Source organism: Mycteria americana, chromosome 5, assembly GCF_035582795.1.
Source record: "Mycteria americana isolate JAX WOST 10 ecotype Jacksonville Zoo and Gardens chromosome 5, USCA_MyAme_1.0, whole genome shotgun sequence".
Taxonomy (NCBI): Eukaryota; Metazoa; Chordata; class Aves; order Ciconiiformes; family Ciconiidae; genus Mycteria; species Mycteria americana.
Genome location: NC_134369.1, coordinates 38,948,333 through 38,970,445, shown reverse-complemented (window position 1 = coordinate 38,970,445; position 22,113 = coordinate 38,948,333). Strand labels below are relative to the sequence as shown.

Here is a 22,113-nt window from a genome sequence, read left to right as displayed (position 1 = left end):
TTATGTAATCTTACTAAAAAGATTACAGGCAACTTGTAATTGTAGAGATTTAATTTGAATTGGCAGAAGACCTATCCCCCAAATTCCTATCTTCACCTTGGTTTCAACTCAGGGTACTGTCCAGTATATTTAAGAGAGGTGTAGACAGCTGCAGCTGTATGCTCAATGAAGATGCCATTTTGTATCAGTTCAAGTTGGTTCAAGTCAGTGCTGATCCAGTGCTATCTTCATTTTCTAACCTTGGCTGTGCAGTTCTGCTCCTTCCTCGTGCTAGCACTGGGACTCATCTGACTGCTGAGGGAGATGGCTGACTGGCAAACTAGTGAAAAAGAAATCCTGACAAAAACTGAAAAGCTCTTAGGACGGTGATGACCTAGTTGAAGCCACATACGCCTTTCACATGAAAGTAATGGCTGCACGCTGAGACCTCTTCCCTTGGTGTTCTTGTTTGTACATTATGAAGGGCATGGGGCAAAGGCAAAGTCCACTCCTGTGGGAGTAGGCTGCTACAAAATATTTTTTAGCCAGCTTTATCACGATTTTTTTTTCCTCCCCCAGGGATGGGAAACTCAGGAATGGACATGGAGAAAGTTGTGGACTGAATGAATGGCAAAGTTGTGAGAAGTTGTTAAGGCAACCTAAGTGATCACAACTAAAAATGTCTTTCACTTGTGGGTCTCAAGACACAATTTGTGAAATTCAGACTTGTATTTTCTCATATACATAATAAATATGTATACTTTACAGAAAAGTTAGGATTTTTCAAAAAAATCTTGTGGAATTAAAACAGTGACTGATGCATGTGCCTGGCTATCATGTATATGCAATGTTATCAAAAGACAGTAGGAGAAATTACTAGTTTATGTATTGTCCTGTAACATAAATTAGCAAAATACCTTTATGGCATGTAGGAAAATTTACAGAGAGAGACACCCAGTGAATAAAGCTGCCACCTACTTGTACCACACAGTACCTCTTAAATTACCAGATTACTTTTTAGTTTTGATAGATTATGTTATGCTAGTTTCACTTCCAGTTGTTTGCAGTTCTTTTTCTTAGCATGCACTGTTGGGTGATATGAAAACTACTCGGTTTCTCAGAACAACTGTACAGTGATGATTCACTGTGGGTAGCATAAAGATACACCTTTAGAAAAGAAAGGGAAAGAAAACTGGCTATTTCTGTCTATTTCTGCATATCTTGTTTTCTCAATTAATTGGACACTCTATTAATTGGACATTAATGTTGTTTAAACAGGAGTAGGAGTTCTTATTTTCGGAATCTCCACTCTCAGATGCATGCTCCTTCATTTAGAGAAATTATTATGTTAACCCATTTGAAACAAACGTCCTCTTAAAGCTCAGTCGTATGCAGCCAGACGCGGTTGAGAGTTGTGAAAGAGACCGCTGAGCTACTGGCACTGATGTACATCATATGGTCCACATAAGCCTATCAGACTGTAAGATGCTCTTCTTTCCACTGACTGCCATAAATAATGTTTTTAATGTCTAGATTCCTGCCTCTGTGTGGGGGGGAATGTCATGGCTGTCCTGACTCCCATTTTTTTTAAAGCTTAGTACTCAATAAAGCCATGTTTTCTGCTAAATGGAAATAATTCAAAATAGTTCCTTCAAAAATTGTGGAGATTTCGCTCATTAAGAATATCTATGTTGTAATTATTTCCATCTGATTGCACACCTTTACAGGTCTTCATCAGATTCATCTGCTGGATTTTCTAAAGGTCCATATAAGACAACACTGCTAAAAAAAAAAAAAAAAAGCAGAATTTTCCTTCTAGTTAATAGGAAAGATAGGAGTCTACAGCTGAGCTAGATGAAATCAAAAACTCTGAGGAGCTAATGTAGCAATATTGTTTGAGAGGGAATTCAGGGGATGCTTCCCCAGAAGTGGCTGTGAGTGAGGGATAAAACAGGGATAGTTTGGGAACAAACAGACAAAAAAAGCTGGCGCTAGTTTCTGCCTCTCTCTCAACATTGACATGGCTTGGAAATGAGAACCCAGACATCTCAAAATAGAAGACAAAAGAAAATCAAAGATCAGACAAAGTCACGTGTTTTGGGAGACCTGCCTTGTAGTTTTCCAGTTAATAGGTCTAATAGTACTGAAACTGGGAATCCCTGCAGGTCACAGGACTGAAAAGCGACATGCTCAGCGACAGACAGCGGGTCATCCCACTCTATTACACGCAGTACGCAATCCCACACAGGCTACAAAGCCGTACGCTGCTTCCAAGGTCTTCGTCACAACGGCCACATCCAGCTGGAAACCCTGCATTCCTCGGGCAGGAGCAGCTGGCCATGCTCACAGCTGGTACCATCGCGTGAGGCAGTACAACGCAACCCGCCTATCCCAGCTTCCCTCCGTAATTTATTAAAAATATCATAGACAGCCTGGATCTTAAGCTCACCCAGGCTCCGGGAGCTGGTCCCCCCCGCCAGGCCCGCACCCCCGGGGCAGGGCTGAGGCCCCCCCGCAGTGGAAGATCGGGGCTACGGCGGCCCTGCAGTTGTGGTCTGCACCGCAGAATTTCACAGTTCGAAATGCAGCGAGATCCCAGAAATACTGCAGAGGGCCAGGCCTAAAAACCTGCTTTTTTAACCACGTCCCAGACGAGGCCTGGGGCAGGCTGTAAGGGTCTGTGGGTGGCAGAGCTGGCTGCCCAGGCACCAGCCATGTCCGGAGGCCAAAAGGGCGGCCGTGGTCTCTCCTGGTCCTGTATCTCTTCCAGGTGCTGGTACCTGATGGAGGGGGGGCAGGTGACGGGTGAGCCGACTGCAGCGGGCAGTGGTTTGGGGCCAAATCCGGGCAGGGGCGGCAGTAGGGCCAGGAGACAAGCCTGCCAGGGAAGGGTGAGAGAGCTTGGACGCTCCTCAGTAAGGGAGGAAAGCAAGGGCCGGCCTAACGGAAGGTCACCTCCAGCTCCGTGCGACTCGCTGGCACGGGCCGGCCCTGCAGCCCCTCCGAGCGGGGCAGGCAGCCGCCGGGCGAGGGGGCGGGAGCAGCCCGCGGCCTCCCGCCGGGCCCGGGGCCTGCGGCGGCAGCGGAACGCAGCGGCGGGCGCAGGTTGCGGAGGGCCGGTTTGAGGAGGGCACAGCGCGGCGCGGCGGGCGGCGGCGAGCCGTGGTGCCGGCATGAGAGAGCTGGCGCCCGGCCTGAAGATGGAGTGCGACATCTTGGACGCGCTGGAGGCCTTGGGGTAATCGGGAGCAGCAGCGGCTCCCCCTTCGCGGGGCTCGGGGCCGAGGGGAGTCCGCCGCCGCGCTACCCGGCCCTGCGCGCAGCGGGGCCCCTTCGCGGCGGGCGGGAGGCCGGGGCCCGGGAGGCGGGGGCCGGAGCGGAGCGCGGCGCCGGCCGCGGCGGGGAGCCGGCGGGGGGCGGAGGGACGGGCCCCGCGTTCCGGCGGGTGCCGGGGGAGGCCCGGCGGCGGCGGCTGGGGCTGGGCCTCTTGCCTCGCCCGGGAGCGGGATCACGGCGTCTGCGTTGGGCTTGCCCTGGTTGTAATGGGGAAAGCCGAAGGAAGCGCGGCTGCAGGGGCGTTTCTTGGGGTGCAGGGGGTTTAGAAGCGGTGATGGGCAGTCGTGCTGGAGCGACCGCTGGGAGGCCGGGGCTGGCCGGGCGGGCGGCGCCTCTGCGGGGGCGTCCGGGTCTGCCCCCGGCCCGGCTGCCCGCCCGGTTCGGTGCCTGCCGACCTCCCGCCGAGGGGCTTCGGATGCAGCAGAGCGGAAACAATGTAAAATTTAGCTCAGTTTTCAGTTATCTTATTGCCAGTACTCTAGGGCAGTGAGTTGTTTATGTTGGGAGGAAATTTGACTAAACACTTGAATTAATGCTTGAGTTCTTGTCTGTTTAGCGTGTATTGAGAGGCGAAACTCCGTTTTCACATACACGTGTGATACGTGAAAATGCCTGCCTCCTCTTTTCTTACAAACCATTTTCTTTATACTAATTTTTGGGTGTTTTTTAAAAAAAGTCTGAATTATTCCTTGGCAAAAGTAACTTACAAAGATTACTTTCTTTCAGTGTAGTTACTAACCAGCTTATAGTAAAATGATTTTAAAATGTATATTTTACGTTAAACTTGCTTCTTATCACTAACGTTTATGTCTCTGTGCAGGTACACGGGTCCCCTGTTGGAGGAGGAAGCCCTGAACAAAGCAGCAGAAAATGGATTGTCTTCACCAGAATTTTTTGAGCTTTGTGTTTGGTTAGGTTCCCAAATAAAATCACTTTGTAATATGGAAGAAAGCATCACTTCAACAGATGGTATATGAATGTTAATTTATTAAAGTAATTTAGTATTTTTTCAGTGGATTTAGACCCATATTGTTCAGCTAATAGTGAAATTACAGTGTTGAAGTTTAGAAGATAGCTGAAAGGTAGCCAAACGGAGGCTGATATTTGCACGTGTGTGGCTCGTAGATTAAGGTCTGGTCTTGTGAAGATTCTTTCAAAAGAAAAAAAAAAGTGTTTTGGGGCTTTGGTCCAATGCAGTGTTCCATTCAGCACTGTGTGTAGATACGCAAGTTGCTCGTTAGTGCTACCTGATTCTTTCTGTTGAGTGCTAGAACTTGGATGAGATTTTATATTGCCTATGTTTTCACAAAAAAGTAGTAAAACTAAAAACAACCATTGAAAATAACAGGCTCATGACTCCTGTAACTTGTTCATCAGAAAATTAACTACATTGATGTGCTGTCTTGTAACATAAGCTGTTCACTTCCTAGCAATGTTCATTTGCATTCATGTCTTTGAAAACTGCTGTAGCATCACCTTCTCATTCAAAGCATGAGTACAGTATTGCTGTAGCTATTAAAAGGCTTGTCTGTTTGTATGTAGGACTTCTTTAAGAAGAAAGAAAATGTTACTAGGGCGGTAGGTGGTAAATCTTTGTCTGGGCTATTAAAACCTGCAATTTAAATGTGTAAGTTAAGAAAATTCAATTACAGTGTGATGTTTCTGTAAAAAGCCATTAGCTTTGCCTTTATTTATTCCCATAGGTGATAAAGATATAGAGAGCTTCCAGCTTGAGATTAGTGGCTTTCTGAGAGAAATGGCTTGTCCGTATTCATCGCTTATATCTGGAGACATCAAGGACAGATTAAGAGAGAAAGAAGATTGTCTTAAACTCCTCTGTAAGTTATAACCATTTTTCCCACTTACAATACAGTATTGTACATGCATACTCTATCACTATTGTACAATTTACATTAAGTAGTTCTTTAGTGTGTTTAAGTACATGTGCACAATCATTACAACGTAGCTGAGCATGCATCAGTTCACTGGTGCAGAAGTGGAAAAAAGAAAACTATTAGAAAACTATTTTAGCAGAAACTAAAATTTCTTTGTGAAGTATGGTTCAACCTACTGAGGCCTCCTGATCCCTCTCTTGATCCAGTTCCAGCTCGGCTGAAACTGGGACCTTGCTTCCTGTGTTTCTGAGAGGTTTCTGGGCAGCTTAAAAGAAAATGCTGTGTGATTTGAAGGTGCTGAAAGCAGGATTGAGAGAAGCAAAGTCTAGGTTTAAGCTGGACTTGGAAAAAGGAGTAGCAGCAGGAACCAGTGCGATAATATGAAACTAGCCAAGGAACTAGGGGTCTGGTGGTGGAGGTCGATTAAGCAGTTAAATACGATGTGTAGACTGAAGGTAGGAATTAGGTGAGAATTAGTTCAGATAAAGAGTAGGAAACTGATACTGACCTGTCTGGGAGAGAACTCAGAAAGAGTCTCCCTTTTATCATGGTCGTCTTATAAAAGTATATATTGTATATGAGAATGTGGATGCAGAAATATTCAAGTGTCTCTAATGCCATTATGACACTTTTCTCTCTAGTATTTCTAAGTACAGAACTTCAGGCTTTAAAGATACTGAACAGCAAGAAAATTAAAGGCTCTCATTTGGAAAAGCACAATGAAATTCATCAGGAAGTGCAAGCTATTTGCGATGCACTGGGCCTGCCAAACTCCTCGTCTTCTGATATTCCTCCCTTGTTAACCAATGTGGAACAAAAGGTAAGGGCTTTTATGTGTTCTCTCTATTGTTAAACTGTAAGCATTATCTCTGTAAGCATTCATCTTAGAGTTAAGGGCCCAACAGTCTAATCCATAAAAGCCCTATCTGACAAGTGCAAAGGAATTTTTATTCTGAAAGGGAGCTTAGTGTTTAGGTTAAACTGTTTTAGTTATGAGGTGAAGTATTTCAGCATTTCCCTGAGGATGCGATGTACCTGATGAGGCATACTTTGCCATGCAAATTTAAGGTATGGGTTGAAGTAACATAATTTTCCTGTTACCCATTAAAATGTGCTGCAGCAAGCTGAAGACTTTGGTTAATAACTAATTGTGCATTTATATACCTGCAGTAATTTCTGGGTTGTATTTAAATTTAATATCCAAAACTTACATTTTTGCTTCTTAGTTTATTAATTTCTTAATTGCAAGTATTGATTTGTTAGTGCCGTTTCCTTAGTTGCAGAAGAGGATGAAAATGCCTGAATAAGACAACGTAAACCTTATTCAACAGGATAGTTCTTTCAGTTGTGTCCCACCAGTTTCTAACTTGTTTCACTGATGTGATCCGTAATCTGACTTCCTCACTGCAGAATGTAAATAGGCTCTTGGGGTGGAATTTATCTTCTCTTGTCAGGCAGCTAAAAGCTTTGCTCTTTATTTCCCCCTAGTATTTGGGGAGAGAGTGAGTGACCGATCCCCTTTAAGAATTATGGGAGATACATGGAATGAATCTCCCTCTGCTGCTGAGTCTTTTGAGTTTAATAATTTTACATGATTATGCTTCTTTTTTTCTTCCTCCTCCTCCTCTTCCCATCGACCAGTAGGCAGGTGAACATTCAGAGGTTTTGGGGAGAGGGCCCATTACTTGCACGGTTTTCTTACATCTGTACATCTTTAGTGTGACAAGGTGAAACCTTTAATAGATTTATTTATAAAAAGCAGCATCCAGGTGATGGTGAAAATGCCAATTCCTGCACTATTAACTGTGCTTCACCTATTTAGTTCTACTGAAATCTTTATATCCAGCCTTTCCATTAAATATTTTTGAAAGAATGAAGAAACAATTCTAGCACTGTTTTCTGAGGCTGAAAATGTCAGAGTTCTAGCTAATAACTAATTGATTGCAACTTGCCTAGTACTGTTGATCTCCCTCCGTGCGTGTTAGATGTGTTTACATCCATGTGGGTTTGTAGGCTGCAGCCATGGGCAGTGGCCTTCCTTGCTCACTTCCTTGCTTCACTTCTTGGGTACAGATTTAGTTTCATCCCATGTTAAAGGGGTAGGACTCTAGTTCTGCAATTGCAGCACAGCAAGACCAGACCTGGTGGGCCAGTTCCTTCACACACACACAGAGACAGTCTAGAAAGTTTTCTTTGAATTATTAGACTCCTAGTATCTGCCACCTTTTGCAAAGTCCAAGATTTCCTTTCAGATTGGATCACAGGCTTGAACTGGTGTGTAGGGTGTTACTCTTACAGTTCACGTAAACTGTTACAGTTCCATAAGTACTAAAATGAGCAGAATCTTTAAAGCACGTTATCTTTTTTTTTTTTTAAATCTTTTTGGTTTTTAATAATACTGCCTGGGCTATTTTGCGATGGTTTTCAGGTCTGTCAGATCCACAGTGGTTATACCACTTGTACTCACTTAAGAGTGTAGAAGGGTGGCAAAACTAGTTCATTCATCTTCTGTGACTCCAAATTAATAGTGTAATTTGTTCTCTGCGTGTTTCATCCCGTACAAACAAAGGATTTTTTTCCTACCTTTCAGGAGATTTTTTAGAATTTCTACTATGTGTTTCCTTGTCCTTCATCCCTTACTTTAATATAGGACAGGTTCAGAGTTATTTTGATACAGTACAGAGTTAGACACCTAGATTTGTAGATGTAGCTGCGTTAGAACGGTGATACCACCAACTGGAATTCATTGGCTTTGTAAACTTTTTTTTTTCAGAGTGCCATTTGTTACTTTTTTTTAGATTCTCACAAAAATTCACTTGAAATTATCAATTTCTTTTTCCAAATATTTTGTTGCTTCTGACTTCATTAGGTTCTGTGTAAAATTGCACTGTCTATTTTTAGTATTATACTATCTCATTTGTAATAGAAACTTACATACTAATCTAGTATTTCTATTGAATTTGCAAATGTATCTGCAGCATTTCAACATGTCTACTCTTTGTCTCTGTCTAGCATCTTCAGCATTGTCAGTAGCTGTGGGAATAGTTCTGAGAATAGTTTGGCTGTGCAGCAGCAATCTACCAAAGGGACAGATCACACATTGTATTTTGGTATGGAACGTTAGAACATTAATTGTTTTTAATAATTTGTCAGTTTATTTAAAAGACTAGTGTAAAATCAGCTTTCTTCATTCAAACTATGAGTTTTATAGTAGCTCAAACTTTGAATATGCAGTCACAGGAAGTACCTTTTAAATTTGAATCTCCTGTAATAAAGAGGGGTAGTGGTTATCAACATACATAAGAAAATGTGAGAGATGAATTGACAATATCACAGCCTCCTACCACTAAATATATTATATGTTATTCTATAGCACTGAAAAACTAATAGTAATTTTTTAGTTGTTTTTTTAAGATGCTATGCCCTTGTAAAGTATATTTACAAAGGATAACTCGGGGAGGCATTCTGAAATGTAGTATCAAAAACCCCATAAATTCTAAAGGAACATTGATCAAAGATTCAGAAGAGTTTATGCCAGTGTTGTGCTTTGTAACTCATGTTCGCATCTGGCTTTTTTCCAGTCAAGATAATGTGAATTTCACACCTAATTACAAAGTGACATTTTAATACTGCTTATTTGAAAGGCTTCTTAATACCATATTATTTGAAAGACTTCTCAATTTTTTTTGCCCACATTATTTGTTTTCTAATATGTGAAAAGTAGTCCCCTAATAGTAGAGAATGAAAAGAAACTATAAAGGATTACTGAAGAAATTAAATCAAAACTAAGCTAAAATAACATTTAAGTGAAATATGAGAAGACTATCTTTAAAAATATTTGGCAATACTTCCTAGAATTTATTCATGTTTAAGTTAGTGTGTTGCTTTTAACTGTTAGTGTTTAATAATTTTACAGACATAATGGTGCAGGGAACAAGACAAATGAATTGTCCTGTTCACCAGACATAAAGATCAAACAAAAATGTCTTTAAAGTTAGATAAATATTGGAATTAAAATGATCTGCAGGTAAATGGAAGAGAGGCAGAGGATGGGTTAAAAATATTTCATGCTTAAGATTTTAGGTGATCCTTCTACAATTGTGCAGTACACCTTATGACTAATTAAGACAATGTTCCTTCCTTGAAGTGTTGATAGTTTAGCTTAAATTAATAAAATGACACCTCTCTCCAGGTCATGTTTTTTCAAAATCTTAGAAACCCTGGAGGTGCATGCATATATGATGTTTATCTGTGCAAATGGTGTTAAACATAAAAATTATTGCTCTATTTTGACAGATGGTAAAGATAAGTAATAAATACATGGAAATCTGAGCTAAAATTTTTTTTAAAGGAATATAGACTTATAAAACAGATGAGAAATGTCATGTTCAATACATAAAGATATGCTTTATTTGGTAACAGTACAATAACTGTATATTTTTATACAGCAGATTTTGAAGTCAGTATTTTTGTCTCAAACAAATCCAATAACTGATTTGTTTTTAAACTATTTTTAGAGAGTGTGTGAACTTCCAAAGCAATGCCATAAATATTTAATGTTACCAAGGTCATTGATTACGCAGTATGTCGAATAGTCAAATATATTCATCTCTGTCTAGCTTTTAATTAATTGGTTGGCTTTTTACAGCTGAGTGTCTGAGAACTTTAGGATGATTTGGCTGTTACAATTTGTTTTACGTTTCTATGAGTATGTTTTCACTGCTCTTTTATCTGGGCACTGCTTTTGGTATTGTTCCCACTTACACATACAGACTTCTTTCTGGGTTGTGGTGGTTTTTTTAAACTCCTGCTTATCCTTCTTAATCTAGGGCAACTGTTGTGTTTAGGAATGTGGGTTATAGCATAGATTCTCACATCAGTTGTATTCTTGTCCTCTGGCAGACAGGTGTATGTCAAAGCTCTTGTGCTTATAGCCCTATCATCAGTCGAGGCTGGATGATGTATTCTGTAACTGTAAGGCAGTTCTGCTTATTTCACCATTATAGTTGCAGGATGTGCCCTCAGAGTCCTGCTGATGGGAGTGAGGGAGTAAAGTGGAGATCCAGCAATCTGGGTATGACTTTACGTTCACGTTTGTGACACACTGTAGACCAGTTCATCAGTGAAAAGATTCCTCCTTAAATGTTACTTGCTTTATAAACCTGTCACTGAATAAAATTACATAGGTATTCTCTTTAACTTGGAAATAAAAGGTTGCAGAAATTTGGGGGGCAGTTTCCCAGTCAATAAAGGATTGTTTCATTTAGCTGCTCTTGTTTCTTCTAGTGCTGATTTTCACTGATTCTCTTCCTTAATTGTTCTCTCTAGACTTCCTTTCACTTTTCAGTTTATGCAAATCAGGAGTACACAGTGCTGGGTTAGGTCTTTTAATTGTGATTGACTTGTGATGGCAGAATGTGTGGCTTTTGTATGTGGAGCCCAGTGTTGTATTTACCTCCTAGCTGTCCTTGCAGCTGCAAACTTGCAATAATTGTAATCTCTAGATAGTATTCAGCATTGCTGGTTTCCAGATTTTCTTTCACTCTGTAGCTATAAATTACGTTGAGGATTTGTTTTGGTTTTGTTGTGTTGTTTTTTTTCCAGCAGCCAGTCTCATTTTGATAGACGTTCTTCCTTTCAGCTCATGAGGTTAAGGTTATATTTCTGACCGTCATGGTATATGGATAGACACCTCTTGCCTAATAGAATTTTTTAATACATCTGCTGTTTATTCCTTCTTCTATACTAATTACTGATTTCTTCATCTCTTGCTGTCATGCTGATTTTATTATATTGTTGATTATTAACTTTAGGTTTTGATTCTTCAGACATTTGTTTAAACTCAAGCATAGTTTGTGCGTAGGTACATTTGAATTTTGAAGTAGATTGAGAGGCATCATGTACATGCTTCACTAAAATCAAAACAAGTTTGCTACAGTTAGAAGACGGGCAAATCAGACAGCCCTGGAGGGTTTTTTGTAAAGAAAATAAAGGTTGCAAAGAAGCAAGAATTAGCAGAGAAAGAGGAGTCTAGGGATCAGTAGGGTATATGGAACTGAACTTCACCCCTTATAGTAACCTCTTTTTTTATATGGATGGAGTATAATAGCAGGGAATATTACAGTAACTAGATGGCCACTTTTCAGACACTACTAGGCTGTCTTTTCTGCTGGAGTCAAAATACTGTTTTCCCATAATTTGCTCCCTGCACAATATTTTTTACTTCGGGCTTTTTCTGGGGGTATTGTGTTTTTAACTTGCCACAGTGCTGCCCAAAGGTGATATAAAAAGAACAAAATATACACCTTGGTTTTCACACAAAACTTGAGATCAGATTCTTTCCTTGGTATATGCAAAAAAAAAAAAGGAGATAATTACAAAGACCCTGAAATATGAGAGTTGGTTTATCAAGTATTCCTTTTAAAGTAGCTTTCTTTAATCAGTTAACTAGATGCTCTAGAATTTGATTTCTATCTCCTAGAGGTTTTTTTCATAGTTATCACTGGAGGTGATATTTCTGTAATACGTAGAGCTCAAAACTCTGACGAGATGAGCTAAGATAATACTGGAAGAGTGCGCTTTGAACCATACCTTTATGATAAATTTAAAGTGCCTGTGTGCCTACATCAAGTCTTGTAGTCCTTGCAAATGTATCTAATGGCTGTCCTCAGCTACAGGTTTTACTGTAGATCATGCACTACCTTAATCCTTCCTTGTGACATGTAAAAGAAAATAGACTCTAGTTTTAGTCTTGTTTGACTTAGTTCCCCATAATTATTACAAAAGCAAATGAAGATGTAGTTCTTCTCATCAGACTGTGTGCAAAACTTGCAGGAACAATAATATGCATGCAGTCTACTCCAGCTGAAAAATCAGTTGGCCGAAAATTATGTACAAGTGTTGTGGGCGTTCATGGTAACAGTTTTAGAAGAGCTGTGGCAAAGGAAGTTCCTTCAAGAAGAGGAGGTAGAGGTTTCTCATAATGAGAGAGGAGAATGCAGTGGAGTTTGGAAGGCAGGAAGAGAAAGCATGCTTCATCCCTGATTATTGAGGGCAAAAACTAATGGAAGAAGTATGAGCAAGGTTGATTTGGAGCAAAAGTCTTAAACATAATGTTAAATGGAACCAATTATAGGATTAGAAGAAAATTAGTGAGAGAGAATGACTGCATACCTATCATATCTCCTGCCTTTCTTACTAGCACCCATCATCAGATTTTTGTAGCCAAGTCTAGCATTTGGCAACAGAACTCCTAGCTTCCAATTGTTACATTTCCGTAGTTGTAGTTATAACACTTAGTAATAAGTAAAATGAGTAATTTAACTAGTCCTACTGCCTATATGCACTTGATAAATTTGCCATATAGATATTGTTCTGTTACAACTGGGAGGAGAACTGGTGTGCCTTAAAATATTTTTGGATGGAGGTTGGTTATGTAGTGAAAATATTCAGGAAATCTTTTTGTAATGGATGATAAGCCAGAAGATGTGTCTCTGTTTTTATGAGTCTGCTAAAACAAACGTGCTATATTTGATCTTACGAGTAGCAAATTGTGATTGCAGCAAATTGTACTGAAATAAGTGTAAATATCATTTGTGTTCTGAGAAGAAGTATGTGTTTTGTTTCAGATAAAGGACATTCTCTCAAAAGCTCAAAATAACCATGTGGGGAAATCACTGCTAACAAAACCTCTGAATTCTGACCAAGTGGTAAAAAAAGTCTCTCCATTTCTTTTCTGTATTTAACAGGATAGTCAAAATTAACGCATGCGGCTTCATCTAACTGTGTCCATTTTACAGTCACTGTTCTATTGCTAAATATTAATACTAAAATTCAATTGCTAAATATTAACAATGCTAATCAGCTACTTCCAGAATTAATGTTATAAAACAGACTTTGTGTTGATTCATCTACTTATTAACTTTCAAAATATTTTGTATATACATATCACTGTAGCACTATACAGATGCACTGCTAATTTTATATAGTTTATAGTGGTCACGTGGGGATAGACATCTTAGTTGCTGAATGGGGTTAACTTTAAATTGACTTCTATAACTTTATAGATTTGAATGTTTGGATTTTTTATTGTAACACTGCAGGAAAGATTGGAAAAAATCAATGATGCTCTTCGCAGTGAGTACGAATGTCGCCGTCGTATGTTAATGAAGAGGTTAGATGTGACCGTGCAGTCTTTTGGCTGGTCTGATAGAGCAAAGGTAAGCTTGCTGTATTTTTTGCTTCCTGTAGGTGGGAGACTGCTACAATTCCCCTGGTCTTCCTACCGAATATACATGCCATATAAATACACTTCCATTACTGTTGTCTTCTTTCTAACAAGTTTCTCATCCCGGGTTGTAACATCCAAGTCCTAGATATTGAGGAAGGGGCAGGATTTGACCAGATGGCACAGTCCATCCTTTGTGACTGTTTATAGCTTCACAATTATAAGTTCTAGCATCCTCTGTTGGGGTTTGTCACTTCAATAAGTTCACATCTCCCCTTTTTCTTTCCTATATCCATCCCCCTCCAGTCAAGTAAACTAGGAGGGAACCTCAGCATTTCTCATGCAGATGCAAGAGGAAGACAAACACTGGGCCTTAACATAGATTGGGTGCCAAGAGTGACTGCCCATAAAGTCAGTGAGATTACAGTGATGGCTACCTATCCTGGATTCAAAGCTGCTGAATAAACAGGTGGTCAGTTGAACAGGTTATTTGAATAGCAGCTTGTATGAGAAAAGCACACAATTACTCGTAATCCTTCAGGTGGCTAAAAATTCCAAACCACTCCTCTGGATTTTCTCTGCTGGTATCATTTTAATTGTGATTGTTTCATTTGTACTATTTCCTAGCACTCTGTATATTAAAAAGTAGTAATGATTTAACCAATCTGATATTTCTGAGCTAGAAATATACATTGTTTCTATCCAAGAGAGTAGGGAGATAAGATACAAAAAGTTTGTTATTTGACAAATATACCAGTGGGAAGCTGGAGGCAGCTATTTTTGCTCATGAGCTGCAGGATCAACTTTCTTTCCAAAGGTTTGTGTAGAAAGCTTAAGATGGATAAGTCTTAAAACTTTGAAAGCTTACTGAAAGTAGGGATTGTTACAAGTCTTTCTGGTGTCACAATTTGTCGTTGACACGTGCAGACAGAATCAGTTTCCTGAAGCTCACTAATTATTACTGGAAGACGTGAGTCTAGATGCTCCTGTGCTGCTTTGGAATGGCTCACTATTTAATTTCTGCAGGGGTTGTGGATGCTTTTATGCTGCAAGAAAGGAAGAGAGGGCATTTAGCTTACAGGAGCCAGGAGATGTCCCTACGTGTATAACTTCCTTATAGCTGTACCAATACTACTATATATTTTCAAATTTAAAGTGTACTTCTAAAAGCTAGTTGATATTAACTGATGACTGACTTAAACAGACTAAAATTTTAAGTCACTTGATGTTATCCCATTCAAACTGTGAAAAACAATGAATACACTTTCACAATAGAACAATAATTTAAAGGACTTTTAATAATGATAAAGTACTAAGATGATTCATTTTCCTGTCTTATAAAGACTATTGATGTGAAATAGTATGCAGTTACAGAAATAACCAGGTTACCTATTAATTAAAAATTACATGATTTTAAATCTTTTTTTTCCTTATTTCTCTTGTAGAAATATTTGTTTATAACTTCTCCAAGAAGGTTTTGGGGATTCAAAATGTTTTGGCATTGATATAATTTAGATTTAAAAAAATTTTTTTTTTTTTTTAAGCCAAGAGGCAAATTGTTGTCCTTTTATAATTTTTTTTGTTAGCTTGCCTTTTTTTCCCCGCCATTAAGTAGGTATTGATAACTTTCTCTGCTTTTGATGGTGTGGCATTTTTTGTGTGGGGGTTTTTTTTAATTTGTTCAGTCCCCAGGAGGGGTAAGTTTGCAGACTGAAATGGATCCATAAATGGTGTAGTAATTGCCTAGTGAAACAGTCACGTAAAGAAACAGCACCCGTTGTCTTGTCCATCCAAGATCAAATTTCTTTTTACTCAGAAGATCATTCTAGATGTTCCCAGAAAGTGGGGTTTTTTTGGTTTTTTTTTTTTTTTTTTTTTTGTTAAACAAATGAATCATCAAAGTGTGTTTGGAAAAAATCTTATTTTCTCCCCTTCTCAGTTGCACTTTTTCATGGCTTGTACAAGTGTTTTTCTGCATTGATACATTTTAATTTTGTTTTCCACAAATTGAACTTACTTTGAAGCTGCTCTGTTTTCATCACATTTCAAAGTGATCTGTTAAATATGGCTATGTAAAGCTCTTGAGAGTTTGGACTCTTAAATTTTAGTCTTTAGATACCTTGGAAAACATCAAAGAATCTGTTTGATGCCAGTGGACAGGAGAGTTTCTTTTGTAATGGTGCTAAGCTTCAGCATCAATTAAACATAATCAGCAGCATTTTTTGTACAATAGCTCCATCAATATGAAGAGAATTGGTAACAATCGGCGCTATATTTTGTAAGATAACCTAGATTTTCAGACAGTACACCCTGTGTTCAAACTGAAACTTACTGAGACCAATACATGGTTTATGGTAAGTGTGTTTGTGTGTTTTATGCTTAGCAAGTAAGTTGTGTTTGATTTTATCATTTAGGTAAAAACAGATGACATAGCACGAATCTATCAGCCCAAGCGCTATGCATTATCTCCAAAGTCAACTATTACATTAGCTCACCTTCTTGCTGCTCGAGAAGATTTATCGAAGATCATAAGAACAAGTAGTGGATCAACACGGGAAAATACAGTCTGTGCAATCAACAAGGTATACTTTTTCTTTCTGGGATGTGATAAAAGGACATGGGAGTTTACAGACCTATCAAAAGTAATTCTGGGATTACACTCTTTGCTTAATATTTTAATTTCTTTTTGCAAGATACCCAGTGCTTTAAGAAAGGAAGGTTTGCAGCATTCCAGTAAACATTGCAGCAACTTCTTTTTTATCTTATTACACAGTCAGTCATGCAACAGGATGAAACAGTAGTCTAGATGAGAAGGAACAGTGGTGGGGGGTGTATGCGTGCGTGTGTGTAAATGACCTCTTGAGTTCAGTGGAACTGCATGCCTCAAGTTAAGGATACGTGTAAGTCTTTCTGGTACCAGTTCCTGGGTGACCTGTTGCCAGGATTATGTTGTTCCATTCGTAAACCAGTGTCTTTATCAGTATATTAAAAATCACAAAAGTTTCTGTGGAAGTGTCATTTTACTGCAAAGTAAAATTAATTGGTTTGGCTACAGTAATAAATCAACATTGTACTGCTTTTTTGTGTATGATAAAAGCTGAAGCTTGTGAGTAATGACATTAGTTTCACCACTCAAATGGTGACCATTTTTGGTCCTTTTTTATTAATCCTTTATTTACAGATTTTTATTAATCCTTTGTATTTAATTTTTATTTTTATTAATCCTTTATTTTTATTAATCCTTTTTAAATTAGTTTTTATTAATCCTTTATTAATCCTTTGTTTACAGATTTTTCCAAAGTTTTGTGCCGCGTTTAGTATGTTTTGATTCCAAAGATTCTGAAATTTCTTAATTATTGGAAGATCTCAGAGAAAGTTTTGGTTTTTTTTTTTTTTTTTTTCTTGAGAGGACTTTATTGGAGTGCCTGGAACTGAGCAGAGTATGTTACCATTCATCACACCGAGAGTTTAGGAAATGTACAAACAACAACCAAAAGACCTACTTGGATACCTCTCTGTTCTTCAACTTAATGTTTTGTGTAACTTTGTCCAGTACAGTCTCCCTTTTGTACACTTGAGTAATATCCACCAAAATCAAGATCCCTTTTTTTGTTCTTTTCTTGAAAGTGTTACTGCAGCATGTTATGTATTTTGTCTGTTCCAGCTCTCTGCTGAGTGTTAGTAGTTTCTAATCTAAGGCAAACTGGTGTTCCTTTGAGAGTTGAGGATCAGTTTGCCAGTTTATGTTTTTTGCCAGCTGATTAGGTTTGAACTTGAACTTTGAAATTTAAGTAGAAGAGCTGCACCATAAGGAGTCTTTTCTATATGAATATGTATTTATATATTCATATATATTATATATGAATTATGTATATTGTTATTGTAATACTAATGCTTCACATGCATGTAGTTTTCTTCCTAAAGATTTCACAAAAGTAGTATGAGCCAGCTAGCTGCAGTTATTTCAGTTTTACAGGTGGAAAATGGGATAACTTTCAGAGTTCTGTTGTGTTGTGGCAAGTTACAAGGACAGGAGATAGGAACTCCACACCAAGGGGGCCATATTTCCTGTAAGGAGCAGGCAGCATGTCTTTGTCCATAGGAGAAGAACCCTGTGTCCCTCCAAGTTATTATTACAATTTTTCTTTTTTAAACTGAAAATTACCTGTTTTTCCATGTAGGTTCTGATGGGGAGAGTACCTGACCGTGGAGGCAGACCAACAGAGATTGAACCACCTCCTCCCGAAATGCCTCCTTGGCAAAAAAGACAAGAAGGTGGTGGAAGAGGTGGTTGGGGAGGTGGGGGTGGAGGTGGAAGGGGCAACTGGGGGGGTGGAGGGGGTAGAGGAGGAGGAGGAGGAGGTGGTGGTTTTGGAGGTGGGGGTTTCAGAGGTGGTGGAAGAGGTGGAGGTGGCTTCCAAGGTGGCAGGGGAGATTATGGTGGCAGGGGGGGCTATGGTGGCAGGGGAGGCTACGGTGATCCATATGGTGGAAGAGGAGGGGGAGGATACCGAAGATACTAAAATACTGTAAATATTAACAGAGTAACTGGCAAAATATAGTGGTGGTGTTTACTGGTATCAGGAATTTAGATATGTTAACTTGGGTTTAGATTAGAATTAAGTATGACCATATGAATCATTGCATTAGACCAACTGATGTTGTCATTGAATTCTCTTAGTTACCTGAACAGAACTTTTATACTAAAATGTGATGACTAAAGTCCTTGTTTTTCGTACTGCTCATATGGTGTTTTTTAATATGTTATTTTATTTAAAATAAGCCTCAGAAAACTGAATAAAACCCTTTCTAAACAAACAAAAATTATATTATTTAATGGTCAGGCCTCTCTAATTATTGCATGTTGCATGTCCACTCCCCTGCTCCAAAATGCTGTGTAGAAAAACAAAATGGGCCTGAGAACCGGATGGAAACACTTTTAAAAGACTCGGGAATGCTGCTTTCAGGCTTTTTCTCTTCATCTAGTTTTCATGTGGGACGTGTAAACGAATTTTAACGTAAAATGTTAAAATCCTTAAGGCTTTGGTCAAAATTATTCAATTAGGTTTCCTCTTCTTCCAGAACTTCACATAAAAGTAACATTATGAATTAATACGCTACAGAAACTAATAAAATCAGGTTGGTTTGTGTGTTCATAAATATATCGGAGACTATTTGAAGCTCAGAGCATGTACCGTGAACTCAGAATCATGGTGAGTTTTGATAGTGTCTATTTTCATTTTACCTTGTTTTCCATTTTATTGGTGTTTCATAAAATTATTTTATGATCAGATTGGGCAGGAAACTTCTGCAGCCATCATGTCTGGTAAGAGTTCATTTATATATTCCTTCTGAATCAGCTTTGAGACATAAAGGTTGAATAAGCTGACCTTCTTGAGAAAGAACATACCATTTCTTTTTTTTATTCCCTTGGTTTTTTTTTTTTCCCCTCCCCTGCCTGCTCTGTGTTTGGGAATCGCCAACTGCCCAGCTAATAAGACATCTCATACAGCAGTTGCCCTTCCTCAATGACTTCTCTCTCTCTCTTACTCTGCCACCTAATTGGTCTGATAACCTAAGAGAAACTCTGTCTTGGTATGGTATGGGTGCCTTCTCCTTCACAGACAGTGTTACTCTAGAAGGAGGAGTTAGCTTTCATACAATTATGGCTGTAAATACACGTAGAAAATAATTAAATTTAGACCTGTCAGTTAAAGACGACAGTTTCTGTTGTCCAGCATCTTTCAGGTCTCCTCCCCTGCTGTGAGGCCACTCCTGAGTACAGAGGTGGAACAGGGAGATGATGCCCAAGTATATACTCATGACAGGATTTATCAGGGTTAGGTTACTACAGGGAGATTCGGGAAGATACCTGATAAACCTGGGGGTGTCTGTTGATTGCATAGCACGGAAACCTTGAAGCACTTTAATGGAATATGTAGGTGTAGGCTTAACTGCAGGTTGAGCTTTAGGATTTGATTTTGGTTTTATGTTCCACAGTTATGAGTTCTTTCTGCATAAATTTCCTATTGGTGTCCATATTTAGTGTGCTTTAAAGATGTTATTTTACCTTAAGGAACACATGCATCATGTCCTGTTTCATAGGCAGCTTTATGCATGAATGTAAAGCTCTGTTCAAAATGAATTATTAGCTCTTTCAAAAGCCTGTGTCAGTTTTGTTAATTAGCCATCACCAACCTTTTAATTTGAAATTTTAATCCAGATAAACTTCGAAAGTTTCTCTCCCTTTATTTCCTCTCGGATCATAGTCTGCTTCAGAATGCTGCTAGTGATGTGATAGATACGGCTTTACCATACTTTAGGGTCCCAGCAGGTGCCTAACAAAAAAGGGCAGGAGTTTTCCTTGCTTGAACATGTTCGCTTGGATGTGAACTCAAAATAATGGCTTAACTAACTTCACCCAACTGCTAGCAATATAGTTCCTTTGCCAACTTTTTTCTATACTCCTTTCTGGCCTAAGCTGTTGTCAGCTTCTGCAGGCTTTATGGAGAGACCCTCATGGGTCATGTGGGAGCATAGTACTGGTTTTCTTGCTTTTGAGCTTGGTTTTTGCGTAATGCTCTGGAATAGCTCACAACTTGATGACATACTAGTTGAGACTGCTGGCCTTGGAGACGTTGGTCAGCAAAGGAACTGAGGGAGTAGTTTTTAACAACCAAAGCCTTAATATAAAATTCTGTTTGCTCATCCCAATGTTATTTTTTGCTACAAGTAATTTCTGAACAGCAGTCAAGCATTTAGCTTCACCAGGGAAATATGCTAGGAAAATCAGATGGTTTATCTATGCATAAAGATTTCATAAGTCTTAAGATGTGCGGTTGCACTGGTTTAGTTGAACTGTTGTAATTGTGGATGTGCCTTGGTGCTTTTACACTCATCAGTTTATCCTGTTTGTAGCAGGCAGGACAGTTCTGAATGAAGTAAACCATCAAGTGAACCAGCTATGTGCCCATATGTAATTCTAACAGTTAAATATAATTGAAACATGATATTGAAATAATTTATGTAGACCATGTAAAAGATGGAAATTTAAATAGGTTGGAGACTTTGTTTTTTCATCTGGCCATTTCAGTTTTTCTTAAATAATTCCAAAATGTGAAGCCAGTAGTTGAAAACCAAAGTAAGCACCACCACATTTCATAGAGGTATCCTTTTCTGTCCTCTGTTGTCAGAAGGTATGGTTTTAATTTATCAAAAGATGCAATAATACCGTGAAAATAATTGATTTAAACCTCTTCTCAAATTTTGTATGTTTGTCTTGGAAAAAAGTATTTTCAAAAACTCTGTTGTAAGTAAAAGATTTTCATATATATGTTTGTGAGCATTTTTGTGTTTATTCACATTTAGTGAATATCTACCTGAATATTGGTTGGTTTGATAAAGAATTGAAAAATAGGTTGGGCTGTTTCTTTTTTTTCAGCATTTGAGAGAGACACTTTTGTTAACAGCTGTGAACACTGAGGAATAAAGTACTGTATTTGAAGTCATTTGCATCACTTGTGTAGTGTGATTTGGATCCACCATGTGTTCCTCCTGTGTTTGTAAGGAGGAATTCCTGCTGGTGATGTACAATAGTGATGGAACTTACTTTTTATGATAATGAAAAGTAACAGATATATTTTGACCAAACTGGAGAAGGCTGTAGACAACAATATAGGAAAAGTTCAACAGACAGGGCATGTCACAAATATATCCCTACTGCATTGTCTGCGATTACTAAGGAATCTCAGTTAAATTTTATCTTAGTAAAAAAAAAAATTACATAGGTCTATATGATCGTTACTTTTGTCTTTATGTAAACTAAAGAAATAACCTCCAATTACTTCTGAAGTTTTCTTTTTTTAATTTCTATAATTATGACGTAAAACTTGTTGTACGTGCCAGACTGTAGAGCAGATTTGCCCATATAAACAGGAATCGTGTTTTCAGTAGTTAGTCTGCACACCTTGTCTTCTTCCCTAACCTCCCTCAGGTGATTGAAGATAACTGAATGAATGTTCGTTGCCCCATATGAAAACATATTTGAGATAAGGTATTTTGAGGTTTACTGCAAGGTAAAGAATAGAAAGTCTTTAGGGTGCTACAGTGCTGCCTGTGCAACAGCCAGCATTAGCAGACAGTACAGAAGCCTTGTTTAAACTTGTTTAAGCCTGTTTCACAGGCTGTCGTGCTGTGAAATCTTTTCAGAATTGGCATTCTTAACAGAAGTGAGAGATTGTGCTAATGAAGAACTGTGCTTTGTAATACCTGGAATAGGGAGTAGCAAAACAGTGTCTGTACTGTGTCAACCACGAAAATACTGAAAGAATAACCGGCAAATACCTAGCTTCCTAAGTTTTCTCAGGCAATGTTCTAAGGCTCACAGAAGGTGAAGCTAGACTAGGGACGCTGGTACTAGGTTAATCCTGCAGAAGTGTCGCAGATGACAGAGTCAATGAAGATGAATATAGGTTGTTTAGATTTCTTTGACATACAAACTCAGAGGCTTGAAGTGCAATTTTAATATTTTTCTATTATAAATATTAAACTGAAATCTTACAATTTATATAAAATCTTTACAATCTGTACAGTTTTTCAGTCTTCTCAAAGAGCATTAAAACCAAAATTTTTCAAGTTGCCATAGAGATCAGATACAACAAAATAACAGATGATTGC

General features: G+C 38.8%; 1 protein-coding gene across 2 annotated transcripts; it reads left to right on the top strand.

Annotated features, from left to right (window-relative positions):
- The first annotated feature begins 2,963 nt into the window (after window positions 1–2,963).
- On the top strand, window positions 2,964–20,924 carry FAM98B (family with sequence similarity 98 member B). Of its 2 annotated transcripts, none has more exons than XM_075503030.1 (8): window positions 2,964–3,217; window positions 4,136–4,284; window positions 5,019–5,153; window positions 5,852–6,030; window positions 12,839–12,919; window positions 13,313–13,429; window positions 15,852–16,019; window positions 17,619–20,923. In XM_075503030.1, exons 1-8 carry the CDS (start codon window positions 3,153–3,155, stop codon window positions 17,958–17,960), a joined length of 1,236 nt encoding a protein of 411 aa, XP_075359145.1. In that variant the 5' UTR covers window positions 2,964–3,152; the 3' UTR covers window positions 17,961–20,923. The 2 variants fall into 2 exon arrangements, with proteins under 2 accessions (XP_075359145.1, XP_075359146.1); XM_075503031.1 differs by lacking the exon at window positions 2,964–3,217 and adding an exon at window positions 3,467–3,751 and having other exon boundaries at window positions 17,619–20,924.
- The last annotated feature ends 1,189 nt before the right edge of the window (window positions 20,925–22,113 follow it).